The 16,806-nt window shown below is 39.3% G+C and overlaps 1 protein-coding gene across 1 annotated transcript in view; it reads left to right on the top strand.

Moving 5' to 3' along the window:
* The first annotated feature begins 4,497 nt into the window (after positions 1-4,497).
* LIN7A (lin-7 homolog A, crumbs cell polarity complex component) overlaps positions 4,498-16,806 on the top strand; it is a 142,594-nt gene continuing 130,285 nt past the window's right edge. Inside the window, exon 1 of the mRNA XM_045845018.1 lies at positions 4,498-4,605. Coding sequence (XP_045700974.1) covers positions 4,563-4,605 — 43 coding nt within the window. The 5' untranslated portion in view covers positions 4,498-4,562. The remainder of the gene's footprint in view (positions 4,606-16,806) is intronic.

The following is a 16,806-nucleotide window of genomic DNA, read 5'->3' as shown; positions in this document are numbered from 1 at the left end:
ATTAGAGGTTGAGATGCATAAAGAAAAAGAAGGACATTCTATGCTTTAAATTTAAATTTCATTATAAAAAGATCTATCATAACTTCCAACTGTGAAAATAGACAAATGTACATTTCGAACAAAAACACTATATTCTGAGTTACATAGGCATAAATAATACATGTTAGTATCAGAAAGACTTTGCACTTATTAGATTAATATGTTTTATTGCCTATGGCAGAATCAGAGTAGGAATTAATTATTATACTTATGATGTGCAGGATAACTGGTAATGTAAAATAATGCAAATAAGACACTGTGACTGAGGAATTGTTCAGGTTACGGATTTTACGGGTTTTCTTCTCTCAAGGTTCTTTTCTATTTCTTTTGAAAGAAATAAAAACTAATTTGAATTGACTTTTAATATCTATATTTCATCTTTAGTTTTCTAACATCCAACTCTGAAGTAGTAACTCTTCATTTCATTCTGATATTATAACGGTAATATAGTAATTGAATGTAGATGCCACAACAGTTCTTTTTCTTAGCCCAGATTGCATTTATTGTTGTATGATGGACACAAAGTCATTCATGAAAAGGGTTTGCTATATTTCTGTTAATGACATTATCTTTCCCAACCTGACTTTTAATGGCTGTCTTTAGGCTTTTCTTATATTGCAAATTGAACTGCCTGTTTTATCCAAACATGCACCATGCTGGCGCTCTCATCCCTGGCTTTGCTCTCCTGCTCCTGGGAGCCCCCTTCTCCTTAGCTCTGTCTTCTGTAATTCTTACCTTACTGTAGACCCAAATCAAACATCAAATTATTCATTCTTTGCCTAGTACTTAGTCATTAGTTAATCTCTTTCTTGTTTATTACTCTGTTTACTGTCTCGTTCTCCCTCACGCACTCAGGGCCTTTTCTTGTTCGCTGCAGTCCGAGAGCCTGAAACAGTGCCTAGTATGTAGTAAGTACATTAAATATTTGTTGAATGAGCAGACAAATTAATTATCAAAACAGTCTAAGTATAAAATAAATATAGTAAGATTCTCTATTTTTTAAAAACCCACAAACTTTTATGTTCCAATATATAGGCTGGCACTTCATCTTAATCTAGTGCTATTTTGACAAAGCTGTGAGAATTAAGAAAGATAAAGTGATACTGTGAATCAGTCAAGGATAATTTCTAACACTAAAGGCTGAAAGAATTCCAGTTTGAAGGTGCTATTTTTCTCACATGTAACTGTACTTATTATACTCCATTTATAATCTAACTAAACACATATTCTTGGTATGTTAATACTTTATGAAAACCCTCTCTTGATTTTGTCACATAATTAAAAAAGACTCAAGGGAAACAGATATTAATGTAGGTTTGAATGAATTTTTTTAACAAGAAGAGATTTTATATTTCAAAATAGGTATCATTTCAATGTTATAAATTGTCCTATATTTATATAAAACGGAACCAGAATCATAATTTTTATTAACAGTGAAAGCACTACTACACAGGTGTTACTGTTCTTAAGCAAATTGCTTAACCTCTGAGTCTCAGTTTGCTTATCTATAAAATGAAATAACAATACCTACTTTTTCTGGCTCATAACAGAAGAGAAAACAACCTAGCACCAACCCAGGCACATATAAACTGCTTCATATGTATATATTGAATTGATTGATTCCATTAAAAATATAGGTGCCAATGAACTAAATTACTGTGTATTATTTAATGAAAAATTGTAGTGACTATATAACTGAATAGCTAAAAGTATAATCCCAGGTGTTTTAACAATTCCCTTATTAATACACAATCAACAAAGTGACACACATGAGTGGATCAAGCATATTGACCTTGACACATAATGGAAGGCGCAGTAGTGATGCAGGTGATTATTCAAGAGACCCAAGCATGGGCACATCTACACAAGCAAAAGAAGAGATTATGGAAATTCTGTTTTGTCTCTGCAGGTCTCAAATGTGTAGAAATTTGTACATGTCATTGGAGAGACAGTAGTTATTCAAACTTCATAAAAAACAAATTCTGACAGATAACGAATTATTATTCATTTTCTACACCCATGTAACAAGTTAAAGGCATTGAAGTTGATGCTATTAGAAATAATAACTAATGACTATATAGTGATTTGTGCTTCCTCTTACTTTCTCTTTCAATCTTTTTAAAAACCCTACAGAGTCAACACAGAAAGAACGATAAAGCAAAATCTCAATTAGGGATCTCTAGGCATAAGTCTAGATGTTATTAAATGTTTGGTGTTGGGGGTACATCAGGAAACAAAAAGAGAAAAAGCCTACCTTCACGGACTTCACAATCTCAGATTTCTTGTGAAATAGGTACAGTTACAGCTTTTAGAGTTATGAGTGAAGCTGCTCAAATATGTAGTAATAATAAAATGCGTTCTTAAAAAGTTACATTAGTGGCCAAGGGATTTGCATGTTCTTTCCACTCTCAATTATTGAATGCATTTTGATATTTTGTGCATAACCTTGAAACATACTCTACCTTTATTGTGCACAATTCAACTTCTTTCCATTGTTTGATTTAGAGCAGGGGTGTCAAACTCATTTTCACGGGGGGCCACATCAGCCTCGCAGTTGCCTTCAAAGGGCTGAAATCATTTTAGAACTGTATAAATGCAACTACTCCTTAACTATTAAGGAATTTAAATTACATTAGGCCCTTTGAAAGCAACTTCGAGGCTGATGCGCCCCCGGTGAAAATGAGTTAGACACCCCTGATTTAGAGGATGGGAACAATGATAACAAACGGAATTGTTGCTTCTTCCTCACTCCCACAACACTTCCTGTCTGTGGTGCTCAGAGCACTTACTGCTTGGAATTCTCCCAGCTTGCTCCCTTGTCTCCCATCTGGACTGGGCACTGCCCAGGGCCTGGACCATAACTCATTAATGTCTGCAAGGCCAGCACCTAGCAGAGTGCTTGCCACAGAGTTCAGGTGGGATGCATGTTTGTTGTATAAATAAATGTATATATGCCTTACTGTTTTCAAAGTATATTTAGACACAAAACTCAGAAGATTGTGGAGTAAAATTAGTTTCTTCATTTTACAGACTCTAGGTAAGAGTCACTTATTCCCTTGTTTGACAGGTGGGCAAACTGGGAATCAGTGAGAAATTACATGATTTCTAAAGAGCACATAACTAAGACTTGAATTTCAAGATCAGGTTCTTTCTGATACATTCAGTGAAAATATAGGTATGTTGAACTACTGTTTTAGGGCTGCCTTTAGGGTCTGTCAAATGTTTTGGCCAATCATCTTTCACTTTCTCCAACCATTGGTGAAATCTTGCTTCCTTTTTTAAAAGCGTAGACTCTGGATGAAAAAGATCTCCAGAAATCCATATTGTGATCAGAAGACCATGACACAGATCATATTCCGATATTTTGCCATAAAACAGAATACACTGCTAGCCAAACCAATTCTGCTTTGTCATAGGGGAGTGGAGGCAGCTTTGTCCTTTACCACCCTAAACCCACAGTCATGACCGTTCTGCTTACACAATTTTTCTATATACTTCTTAATTTCTTCATCAGGAAGTAAGTCCCTACAGTGGCAAGACAGTGAAAGCAATTGAAGGGGTCACAGCCAATATTTGAAGATTCTGGTAATTGAATCCTGATCAACTGACTCTAAAGTCACCCTTTTAATAACATCAGGCTCCACTAGATGGTAAGCTGTGGGAAAGCAGGAACTGTACTGAATTCCTAAATCAGGCCATGGCACATGGTGTGTTACACTTGTAGTTCAGTTCCTGACACACATGTTAGTAAGTGGCAACTCTGAATAACCATTGGCTAAATAATCTGAAAACGTGCTAGGTACATGTTTTACAAACTTTGTAATGAAACATCTCTCTCTCTCTTTTAAATTTAAAACCACTTTTAAGAAGTTTGCTCTTAAGGTATAATATGGTCAGGACCTTAATAAATACCTCGTGATGGAACCGTGGCCTTAAGTCAGTTAGTTACCTTGCATCTCGGTAAACGTCAACATTCCAAAAAAAAAAAAAAAACAAAAAACAACCTTAACAGAAATTAACAGAAACTGTAATTAAATTCCAACATTTCTGAACTAGAAGCATTTTCTCTCCGGGGGGTGAAATTACAGGTTTGACAATTTCTCTTAATCTGAAAAAATTTCATCTCTCTACCTCCTTCCCTTATATAGTCTGATCATTTTGTTTGACTGGAAAGTTGAAAGAAAGCAACACACCAGCTACAACACCCAAGTAGCGCTCCTCGGGGTAGAACAGCGAAGTTCCAGGGCACAGCCCTCCTTCCACAGCCGGTGCTGCCGTCGCTCTCCGCTACCTGCTCAGCGGCCCGCCGCCTCTGAAGGTCTGCCCGCAGCGAAACAGTTGCGTCTCCATCTGGCTGCCGACCCACCCAAGCTTTCTTCGCCTCCACCGCCGCCACCTTCCCTCCTCCTCCCCCTCCTCCCCGTCTTCCCTCTCCACCCCCGCCCCCAATCTCCTCCTCTTTTTCTCACTACAAGCGGTTGCTGCTGCTGAAACCGAGCGTCACTTCGGCTCCCACGGCAGACATGGCGACATTGACAGTGGTCCAGCCGCTCACTCTGGACAGAGGTAAGGGAGCGGCTCTCCTGCCAGGCCGTTGCGTCCCCTCTACCTCCCCTTCCGTCCCCGCCAACAGCTACCAGGACGGGCGGACGCGCTCGGGCAGGGGGAGCAGAGCGAGCGAGGAAGAGCGAAGAAGGCAGGGCGTTCGCGCCGAGAGCAGGATACTTTCTTCCCTTTTCTCTGCCCGCCGCGTCCCCGCTGCCCCTTCACGCGGCACTCGCCTGGTCGAGGGGTGCCTCCGCCGGGCTTTGGCAACCTCGGCCGCCACTCCCAGCCCCTCTCCAGGTCGCCTCCCGGCCGCCGGCTTTGTTGGAGCGGAGGCGCGGCGACCGCTAGGTGCCCGGGGCCCCGGGTTGTGGAGGGGCCGGGAGGAAGCTCGCCGTGCCCGGCGGGGGCGCCGGCCGCGGTAGACCGGGAGAGCGCGGCCGGGGGCCCAGAAAAGAGGAAGTTTGTCCCGGCGCCAGGGGACGAAGGTTGGTCCGGCTGCGGAAGCCCAGGCAGCCGCCCGGGGGCGGACAAGGCGCACCCCGGGGTAGTGGTGCCTGGACGCACGGCGTCTGAGCTGCGGCAGCCGGGAGCTACCCTCAGCCAAAGGGCAACGCGGGGCTCAAGCAGCCGGGTCCGGTTCTTCCTGGCTTTGGCTTCGAAGGCGGAGGGGGTCGTGTTTGTCTCCGCCGCCGGGAGCTCTGCGGCTGTTGCAGCCTACAGTTTTCCATGCCCCGGCCAGCCTCGTTCTCTGCTACTCGGAGCCACTGCGGTGTCCGGGCTGCGGAACGCGCTGGGACGCAGCGCAGGCTGGGTTGAAATTCAACTTTTGACCTGCGACCCTGTACGTCCTGCTCTGTGACTTACTCGGGAAGCAGTGTTTGCTTCGTCTCCAAGCTTGAGGATGGAGACCTCCTCTGCGACCTGGCCCTGTCTGCTGCACCTGTGAGGGGTTATACCTGCCCCCGTGTGTTCGGGTTTCTTTTCTGACTTTCGACGTCCAATTGTGAAGGCGCTCGAGCCTCACGACTCTGCAGCGGAGGGCACCTGCTTGTCCCCGTCCGCAGCGGCCGGGTTTAGGACCCCGGAAAGCCATTTGGTAATGATGTGTTCAGACGAAAATGATTTAGTTCGAAGTGCCTCTAAAAATATTCTTATAGCGTATTAAACCGGGCTGTGGGGTAAGGCAAGAGAGCATCACGCTGCGAGTACAGTGAAAAAGCCAGTGAGGTTGGTTTTTAATTTGGAGAGAGAGTGGGCGACTTTAACGCAATCTCTTGGCGCCAGACAGATGTTCTGTGGTGCTCATAGCAACATTACTTGGAGGTAAGAGTTGAAAAAAAAGATTAATTTCATGTTGGGAAATGTTGATTTGCAAACTAGTAAATTGATAACAGTAGTTAAAGAACTCAGAAATCCATTGTGTAATCCATGGTTTCACCCATCATCACCATCTGCACTAAGCAGGATACATCCACTACCACTAACAGCCAGATGGCAAGCTACGAGAAATTATGGATTTCCTAAGTATTTCTGTTTCAATGTGATGAACTTTTACGTTGTCCCATTACTAAATCAGTCTTTAAATATCTCAAGTAAAACAACTACGTTAGGAACAAATAAAGAAAGAATCCAAGAAAATCCATGTCTGAGCAATTGTATATACTACATAATACTGAAAATATTTCACTTTTTGGTTTTACCTTAACCCTTAGATGTCTCCCTCAGTTGTGGAGAGAAGTACAATCTGACTAAAATCTATTCTTAAAGTGTGTTCTTGTTCACAGCCAGACGGTACCTGTCCTTCCCAGCATGATTAGTTCCATGCAGTAATAGCTCAAGAGGCTAGAGAGGAGAGACAGTGATTGTATCTGAATAAATTCACCAGCAGCTCACTACAAAGTCTGTAATTTACTGATGATGGTTATTGGCAGCACTGCTATGTATAAAGTCATTATATAAAAATATTTTTCTCTGTGTTAAAATATAATTAATTGTGTCATTAAACTGATGAAATAACGAGTTCTGAAAAATATCCTCCAAAAAAAAAAAGGAGTCTCAGACAAAGCCCAATACTACTTATCTGGGTCCTAGTTGTAACTCTGATACTTTGGATGCTGCAGTTAGTCTCCTGGAGCATCAGGTTTCCTCTGTGCTACTTAAGGAGTTTCGCTTAGATGATTCTGACACTGTGCAGCTTTAATTTGATTAATTAAAATTAGGACTTAGTTTCTGGTCACCTACTGGAAGCATTTCCAGATCACCCCAGTCTCCCAGCTTGAATGCCTTTTGACGTGCTCAGAGGTCACCTGCTGTTTTGGCCCCATCAAAACATTTCTCACACTCTGTGGCATCTCTCTCCTTGTTGAATAGAGCTCCTTGAGGGAGCTGTATGTATTGTCATCTTTGTATTCTCAGTACCTGACGTACTCCCTGATCACAGTAGAAAAATCATGAATTAATGTAAGTTAGTGTAAGTGAACTAAGGACTGTAGTAAGTTAAGCACTCTTAAAATATAGGGATTTAGCTGTGAACTGAGATACAGTTTATAGGTTCACAACAGGATGGCCCTGGGAAGGACGGCAGAGAAAACACAGGCCAGCAGTTGTTAACCTTTCTTTTTCCCTACATGCTTGATGATTCCCATCAGTAACCATAGCTTACCAACACTATGATTATTAACCACGGGAGATTGTAGCAGGTGTAAGGAAAGAAGATGTTGGATAAAACCTGCCGTGGACATCTCAGCAAACCTGAATATTAATTAACCTATAATTTGAGAGTAAGTTGTTTTTGTAGCATCTTCATTAAGACTTCAGATTAACCTTGTGGAAGCCTCTGGGTGACTACAAGCAGAGTAGTTTCCTATTTGTTCGGGTCCCAGTCCTAGGGATTCTTCATCTATTTATTGTGTGCCTACTGTGTGTGAGACGCTACTGTGTGTGAGATGCTTCTGTGGAACTGGCATATGTTGGTGAGCTAAACAGACATAATTCTAGTCTTTGTGGTAATTAGAGTTTACCTGGAAAGAAATCTAAACACACAAACATGCACACACACAAACCATTCATTCCTTAATTATTTATTTATCACCTACTATATATAACATGCTATAGAAATGCCAGAACCAATTTTCCTGCTTTTATGGCCTTTAAGAGTCTAGTGGGGAAAAGAGATAATAAGTAAGCAATTAATTAATGAGTTCAACAAATAAGTATTGAGTGACAGCCTATGGCAAGCACTGTTTTAAGCAATGTGGCAGTACTAATGAACAAAATACCTTAAGTCTACTGGGGTTTACATGCCAGTGAGAGAGGCACACATGACACACACACATATCCAACTATAAGTGCTAGTGAGAACAATAAGACTGCATCAAGGAAAGTAACAGGGCCTACAGTTTGAAATATGATAGTCAAAGAAGGCCTTCTGGTTTAGTGACACTGGAGAAGAGACCTGAAGCAACTGAGGAAGCCAACTTTGCAGATGTGCTTAGGAGAAAACCTCTGTGTACATCCTGTGACCATCAGAGAAATTGACTTGAAGAGGAGAGCACAGGGGAGAGTCATAGAAACTGGAATGTGAGAAGGTGATAACTAGGGGCTGGATGATGCAACTTACACGAAGCATTTAGATTACTTGAAAACGTAAGGTGTGTGCAAGTTAAGAAACGTGTCAGGAGGGTCGAGGATAATAGAGAAGGGCCGATTTAGATAGTGGTGGTCAAAGAAGGCTCACTGAGAAAGCAAAATTAAACAGTTCTGCTGTATTAATGAGATCCATAGGAAAAAAGTATTCTGCATAGAGGGAAGAATACATATAAAAGCAGTCCCACATGTACAACTCACCTACTATCTGCTTAATACAACTATACCCAATGTGACTGAAGAAAAAATTACCAAGAAACAATAACACTCCAACTATCTATCCTGGGACAGAAATTTGGTTAGTAAACATACCAAGAAAATCTGCAGATCAGCTTGTTGTTTCTTTTTCCTAGGCTAAAACAACATATACTTAGATTTTCAAAAATATAGTGAGCACTGTAATTTACATATCACTATGCATAAATTTACTTATTGAATCCAAAGGGTAATAATATGAGAGTCATTTTCAGTGTAATATTTCATGTTAGACAGTGATGTAGAATGTAGCACTTGAAAGTTACCTTTGTGGCAAAGAGAAGATGCTGATAAGGAGATTAGGGTGGAATCTTCAATTCCGGAGTTTAAAATGTTCACAGTGATTCTTCCTTCCAGCAGTGGTTAGTTTGCCCAGATTTTAGTCTCTAAAATCAGAAATGACCTTCATTTAAACTCCAGGCATCAAAGCAGTATACAATCTATGACACTAGTACCTTCATAACAAAGAACATGGGAGTACTTCATGATGTAAGAGACTTCATGGATTTAGGCACTTTCTTAAGTCCAGTAGCTCCAACCCTCCTTCACTTTCCATCTCAAGGTCAGAAAAACGTAATAGAAGAGAATTCCTCAAAATTTTACTTTCTCTAGCATTTCCCTTAAACTTTAAGCAGAATGGCTTTTTAAAAAATGGCTTATAAAGAAATAATACAAAACCAATTCTTGGAGAAAATGGATAATTAAAATAATTTCTAGGAGTAATTAATATTGTATTATCTTAAATATTTGAGACTTTGCTTATGAAATGATCTGTAGCTTACAATCTGCATTTGGTACTTACATAAAATAAATTGTTAGTGTCAACAATTATCCATCTTTTCTATGAATTGAAGTCAGGTTTCATAATTTGCAAAAATGTAAATGGAATCTTGATTTTTAAGCTCCAAAATGTCCTAAATTAAAATACTGATTAAGTAACTTTTGATGTGTTTCCCCTTTAAAAAAATAAAACTTTTGTTCTTTAAAAAATTTAATCTAAAACCAAAGCTTTTATTGTGTAGATTTCAACCTTATGGAAAAGAAATAACATGAGAGCAAAAATTGAATGCAAATGAAAATCCCATGGTGCCACACTTTTCATAAAATTTGTAATACATTAAAATTTTTCTCTCTTCCCTTTTCACTTTTCAAGACATGCAGAGCTCATTACTTTATGTATCTGCAAATTCAAGCCTTGGGCAGCCCATAGATTTTCTAATAAGTTGTATTCACCAGTTCTTATAAAATCTGTATTTGCCTGAAAATTGCTTTTGCTCACATTCCAAAAAGCCTCGTTCATCTCTCCTCTTTATATTTATACATAAAATGAGGAGAGTTTAAGGAAGAAGGAAAGTAAAAATTAAGCTAATTCTTACATTGTTTAAAGATGTACTCCTTGGTGATTGTGATGGGCAGGAAAGGGAATGATTATATTTTATGGCTCCTGTCCTAAAGCCTCCTCACACCCGCAGCCAGACATATTTTAGTTCACAAACATTAAGTGCTTGCTTGGTTTCTCATGTTTTTTCTAGGAATCACTAAACATTAAACAAATCAATATCTGAGTGCTTCCTTTTGCACTTCCAGAACATTTTCCAGGAGTCAGAATTCTGTCACATTTACCTTTTTCTGTCTTTGATAAAGAAAAGTTGTAAAGAGAAGGACCCAAATTTCCAAAAACTTTTGACTATTTTTTTAAAAAGTATTTTACATTTAATGAGAGTCTTATACACAGTTTTGAAACAGAGAAATTTAATGATAGACCTTCCAGAAAAAGAAAAATAAGTCTGGTGAATACCTTCTAATTTGTGTCAGCCATCCAAGCCCTGAAATGGATTTGGTGTGGTCTGGTGATTTATGAAATTAATGCTTTTGCTTTTGGAGTGCTTTTTCAGGGATCACAGCTAGGGCTTAGCTTTTTAGTATGAAAAAAAAGGACCATTTAGTGAGTATTATCAAGTGAGAAGATGCATACTGGATATTAGGGATTGTATTACAGGTGCAAAGCCAATATCTCTCACAGCTCTTTTTTTTTTTTCAAAGCCTTGATATCTCTCTACTAGGATATAATTTTCATTAGGTTAGAGAGGTAGAGCCCAGCATGGTGTTTGGCATATATTTGGCAAACTTGACAATTTGTTCATTGGTTGAATGAATGAATGGAATTAATTTTAGCTGGACCCAGGATCCTGAGGTTCACTGTTAATGCAAAAAAACCCAAAATACCTTTTAACCTTATAACAGTGCAAAAGTAATGGCTGTCTTTGGGTACCACTCTGCCTCTGTGAGTGTGTAGTAGTAGACCTCTAAAAGTGGAAAGCTTTCCAGGGCCAAGAAAAGAGGTGAGATGCTGGTGCTGGCATTTATAGCTCTGCTCCCATTGCTTGAATACAGGCGCTATCTTAAGTTGTTAATTAAACCAGGCAAGTTAAAGCCAGAACACAACTGAAAAGGTTAAAAAAAAAGTTGGTTGCAGCCCCAGCAGAATACTCCACCTCCCAACACACACACACACACAAGCTACACTGCCACATCTTATTTTGCCATATCCAAAACCATTTGTTACTTTTCTTTTTTAAGTGTTCTTGTTGTTGTTCAATTAGAGTTGTCCCAGATTTCCCCTCCCTTGCTTGCCCCTGTCCCTCCCACCCCATCCATCTTGTTTTTTTAACCACAAATGGATTACCGATAGAACTATGTCCTCATAAACGAGTTAAAGAAGATTTAATTTGAAATCACTCTGTGTTTGCAAATGTGAGTGTAAGCTTAAAAAAGTCATATTGATCACATCAATGATTGATGATTGAGTTTTACTAAGTAATATGCTAGATGAATTTGAAGACTTGCCTAGTAAAAATAAATATGGTACAAGATGACTTGGAAAAAATTCTGTTGAATTGAAAATTATTTTGCAGTTTTACTTAGTTATTTGTCTTGGACAGAAAACTAGGGCATAAAATTTAAACTGGTGGTAATTTCCCTATAGAAGCACTGTAGCTATTTCAAGTTCAACTGGTTCTGCTATTTTTGTTTACTTGCCGAGCGTGATAATAGTTAAGATATTTCTGTATGAAATCTGTTTTTCCTTTCTGTCAAAGAATTTTCTTTACCCTACTCCCCAAAAAAGATAGAATGATGGCAACCACGGGATTGCAATAAGATTTAAACCCCCAAGTTAAATGGGGAAAAAAATCAAATCACAGCTGAATTTTGGAGAACATGGCTGAGAGACTGCTGAAAGTGATTTTTAAGGAATATTGGAGAAGAGCAGTAATTGCTGATAGACAAATAATTTGGTTTCCAAAAAGGTAAGAAAGTTGTTTTAGGACACTGTGGTCCAATCTACCTGGCAGACAAAGCTAAGGCATATTAAAACCAGAAAAGTCGGTGTCCATGTCACCTGTCACAACTTAACATCTGAAGTTGACATTTTTATAAGGGGAAGAAAGAGTAGGTAAGGGGTTTGGAGAAAAGGTTAATGGGACATGAGTTGCAGTCTTGCAGCAGATTTTCCTAGTACTTCTTTATCTGCTGATGAGCAATTCTTTATCTGCCTCTTTCCCTGGAAGTGAAGGATCCCCGACCGCCCCCCCGCCCCTGCACCCCAGGCACAAAGGTTGAATTGCTTGTAGACCTCCTTCCTGACTCACATAAGTCACAAATTCCAGTTCCTGTGGAATCTTGTGGAATGCTTTCCATCTGCATTAGTCACCTAAGCCTATCAGTAAATATTAAAATCGTTAACTCTTTAGTTCCCCTATCAGTATTAATAGGAGAGTGGTATATTGGCACTTAGAAAAGAAAGTGGTGATTCCACAGAACCTACCTGGGATCTCTAAGAATAGGTCTTGTCGAAATTTAAGTATGTATCATAGCCATGCTATACTCCTGACATCACAACTCTCGTAGAAGCCTTGTGGAAAATATGTAGGTGTGTGAAGGGTATATTTGCAATCTTGGGCTTCAAGTGGTTGAAACGATGCCAAGTTTGGCTCTCTGTCTTATTCAACACTGTTACCAAATATTTTGTACGAGGGCAATAGAAGATTTTTACAAGTAACCTAGAACTAGAAGGAATAGCAAATGATTTGACCAACCATATCAATATTCTAAAATTATACCTAGCTTGAATAACAGCGTTAAAGAACAAAATTCAACCAGGCAAGTTTAAAGATCTAACTGGCTTTATTAAGTGACTCATGAACCTGGCAGCATCCCCTGTAGCACCTAGGGAGGCACACTAAGAGTTGAACAAAATGGAAGATTTTTATAGGCAGGACGAGGGTGACTAATTTAGAGGAGTAGATTATTTTAGGCAGGGATGGCTGCCATTGAGGCGAGGCCGATTTAACCAGGCAGATTATTGCACTAGTATTGACCAGGAATTTCCAGATTGGTTGCTTTAAAGTTCCAATCCTAGGAGAGGCTGAACTGCAGTTTGGTTAGTAAGTTTTTGTTTGGTGTCATAGCTTAACAAAAATGCCTCCATTTTGGCTTTTTTTTTTTTTTGTAAAATCAGGTTACACTAACAGTGATAAAATTTAGTGGAAATGGATGTGGTCTTCATTCATTCATTCACCAGGGAATGGAGCCAGCCCTGGCTACTCACTTCCCTTGTTTGTACTGCCCAGTGAACACTGCCCCTCAGGACTCCACTCAGGCACCTTGGAAATCTCAGATGGGCCATAGACCTAGGTCAGGCCATCATGATCCAGTCTTAGGCTGGGGCAGGTGTAGCTATGGCAAACAGGCATTCCTGAGCCAGCCTGCCTGGATTTGAATCACAGCTTTTCTGTTTACTAGTTCTGCAACTTCCAATGTCCCTAGACTATTTAAAATCCGTTTTCTTATTTGTAAAATGGCAAATGATAAAAAAAAAGGACAGACCTCCTAGGATGTTGGCTTTAAATAAGTTAAATGGTATAAAGTACTTAAAATTAGCTTGACATAGTGACCACGAAACAATGAAAATTATTTCTTCCTTGAGTCCTGGAAGTCATGTACTCCCACCCTACTGCCAGAGGGCAGGAAAGATGAAGCTTGTTGCCTTCAGACTATACTAGGAGGCAGGGAACCTGTTTATTTAGTATTCTGTAGAAGCAGGAAGCATTTGGAGATGCGTGGAGGTCAAAACAAAAAGTTTCCTCTGTGTGCATACACCAAATTTGCCAACCCTCTCTTTCCCCAAATCACTTCTTTTTTGGTGCTCCAATAATGCTTTTTTTTCCTTCATAATTCTAAGAGAGCACTTACTACACAAGACTGAATTTTTCTTTTACACTGCTGTCACCCTAACACCATGTTATTTATGTTCCTATTTGTGTTCCCATTGCATAACACAGTGCCTGAGATTTAAGTGCTCAAATGTGTGCTGAATGTGTTAGTGTTTTGTCTTCAATTATTGTGTTATTTCAGGGTTAAAACTAGGGAAGTGAGCAGAAGATACAAGATGACAGATTCTTATTTAAGAAAAATATTCCTTACCTTTATTCTCTTCAAAATTAGAATGCGTGCCTCCTGGGAATTAGTGAATATCCTATTACTGGATTACTGGAAACAGGCAAAAGTTGAAGGACAAATTGGGAATTGTTACAGATATACTTTAATATTCAGTAATTGTTTAGGACTAGGATTAGAATTTATGTAAATTTTAGTGTTTGCATTCCATTTATGTACAGAGATCAAAAGTGTACTAAATAGTTACTGGGGAAAATACAACCAAGAGTGACTTTTTGATCCTTTTTAGTGCTGTTCAATTATAAAGCATCACAAGACTCTGAAACAGACACATGTGCTGCAGGCCAGGCAGGGAGGTGAGCTTTTGGAGCAGCCGTCTGGGGTCAAATCCTGCTTACACCTGCTTCTTACTAGCTATTTAGCTTTGACTTGTTACTATCTTCTTTGTACTTTTGTTTTCAGCTGCAAAACTTAATGTAATACTGATCTGTACCTCTTAAGGTTGCTATAAAAATTAACTGAGAAAACATATGCAAGTGCTTAGGAACACTGCCAGGGCCACAGTAAGTCCTCAGTAATGAGTGATTATCCTCAACTCTTCTCCCCAGTGCAAGAAATGGAAAATGCAATAGACAGACATGGATTTGAATTGCAATTCTGCAGCTTACTATCTATGGAAGCTTAGGATATTGCTAAATCTCTCCAAATTTTTATTTCTTTCATTCTTATTATGGGAATAAAGACACCGACTTTGCATGGTGATACATTCCTTTAATTCTTCCTTCAATTAGCCAGTCAGGGAAAAGTGAATGGAAATCTGTGTGCAAGGTCCCAAGTCAAGGCCTAAGGGTAGAGCTCGCAGTCTAGGGAAGAGAGGCATTAAACAGATAATTTATGATAAATATAGTCTGAGTATTTTAGCAACAGCTCTCACATAATGAGCATATACTGCATGCCAGCCATTGTGCTTAGCACGTTTCATGTTTCATTTCAATTAGTCCTCACAACAAATCTTTGAAGCAGATGCCGTTAGTATTTTGAAGATGTGGGAATTGAGGCAGAAAGAGGATAAATAAAGCAGTTGGAGCTGAGGTTGGTTAATTCTTGAGGACTTGGGCTTAATCACCATACTACACTGTGTAGATCAAGTGCATAGATATATAACAGGGTCTGTAATAAGCCTTGAAGAACTTGAACTTGAAAGGGGAAACAGACACAGAAGTGCTTGCAAAGGCTTCAAAGAACAGGCAGACAGGTATGAGACACAACAGGACAGCCCGCTGCCAAGGACAAAAGAAAAAGAACTTTGTACAATGCTTTTAAAAGGAATGTACATAGTAAAGATTAAGTGATGAATTTGAAAAGTAGAGTAGAAGTATTACAAAATAAGTGTTTAATAAATGGTTGTGCTTATTATTCATGGCAGTTATTAATTTCTTAGTACTAAAAGTGAAAATGCCCATGGATAGGATTATAAGAAAGTACTAGCAATATTTTTTCTTTCTTCCCATGCTGTGCCAGTGACTCAAGCAGTAATGACTGTGGCATTCAGATGTCAATGATCTGTAATGCACAGGCAGAACTCCTTCACAGACCAGGACTTTTGACAGGCTCATATAGGGAGTAAAAAAGTGGTAATATATTGTACCCCCAACCCCCTTTCCCTACAGTAATTGCATTCCGTTAGTGAGAGGGATTTGGGAACGTAGCAGAATCTGAATATCAGGTATGAAGAGAAATTTGTGACTTCTTTTTTAAAGTTTTTATTTATTGATTTTTTTGGGGGGGGGAGAGAGAGAAATACTGGTTTATTCCACTTATTGACACATTCATTGATTGATTCTTTTATGTACCCTGACCAAGGATCGGGCAAGTAATCTTGGCATGTTGGGACAATGCTGTAACCAACTGTGCAACCTGGCCAGGGCCTGTGACTTCAATTTTCACTTTAAGATTAGGACTAAATGTCCTGAAGGGCGTAATCACTCTCTGCCTACCTATCGTCATTAAAATGCCTTGAGATGTTTTCAAATAGATTTCAGTGGACCAAGTAAAGTAATTCCATATTTGTCTAGCATTGAATGTAGAAGAGATGTTTCTCTTAAGTAAAACTCACAGATAATTAAAGTTTACTCCTTTAAGCCAAAAGTTATTAATTTTAAAACATTTAACCTGAAAAGAGAGGATTCATTTCCTTCTTTGGTATAGCATATATTCTCTAGAAAATGGGGCTTTGTAAAGGAATGCTGGATATTAAAACAAATAAGGCACTGAAATAACACATATTGCTAAAGGGATGCTAAGATATTTGTTTTGATTGCTGAGAGGGAAATTCTGCATCGCTCCAGTTTCTCAGACCAATTTCAGGTAGTTGAGGTTGACAGATAGATGCCTCTGGATAAACAAGGTATTCTCTGACATCCAGACACTCATTTCTCTGATGTCACACATTTTCTAAGTATTTCCAGTTTGGCACCCAAATTAAAACTGGGAATAGCAAAGACTGGGTATATATATCGACTGAATGTTTGTGTCTCACCAAAATCCATATGCTGAATCATAAGTCCCAAGGTGATAGAATTTGGAGGTGGGGCTATGGGATAAGGTCATGAGGGCAGGCCCTTAGGATGAGACTAGTGTCTTTAGACAAAAAAGAAACCAGAATGAGCTGTCTGTCCATCATATCAAGACACTTCCAGAAAGCGGAAGTCTGCAATTCAGGACAATGATTTTCTCCAGAAGTTCAACCTACTGGCTCCTTAATCTTGGACTTCCCAGCTTCTAGAACTGTGAGAAATAAATGTCTGTCTTTCAAGCCACTTAATCTGTGGTATTTGTTATAGCAATCATCACATGTTGTTG

The sequence above is a fragment of the Phyllostomus hastatus genome, unplaced genomic scaffold, assembly GCF_019186645.2.
Source record: "Phyllostomus hastatus isolate PE091 unplaced genomic scaffold, TTU_PhHast_1.1 phas_contig_432, whole genome shotgun sequence".
Lineage (NCBI taxonomy): Eukaryota > Metazoa > Chordata > Mammalia > Chiroptera > Phyllostomidae > Phyllostomus > Phyllostomus hastatus.
This window is presented reverse-complemented; position numbering and strand designations above follow the sequence as displayed.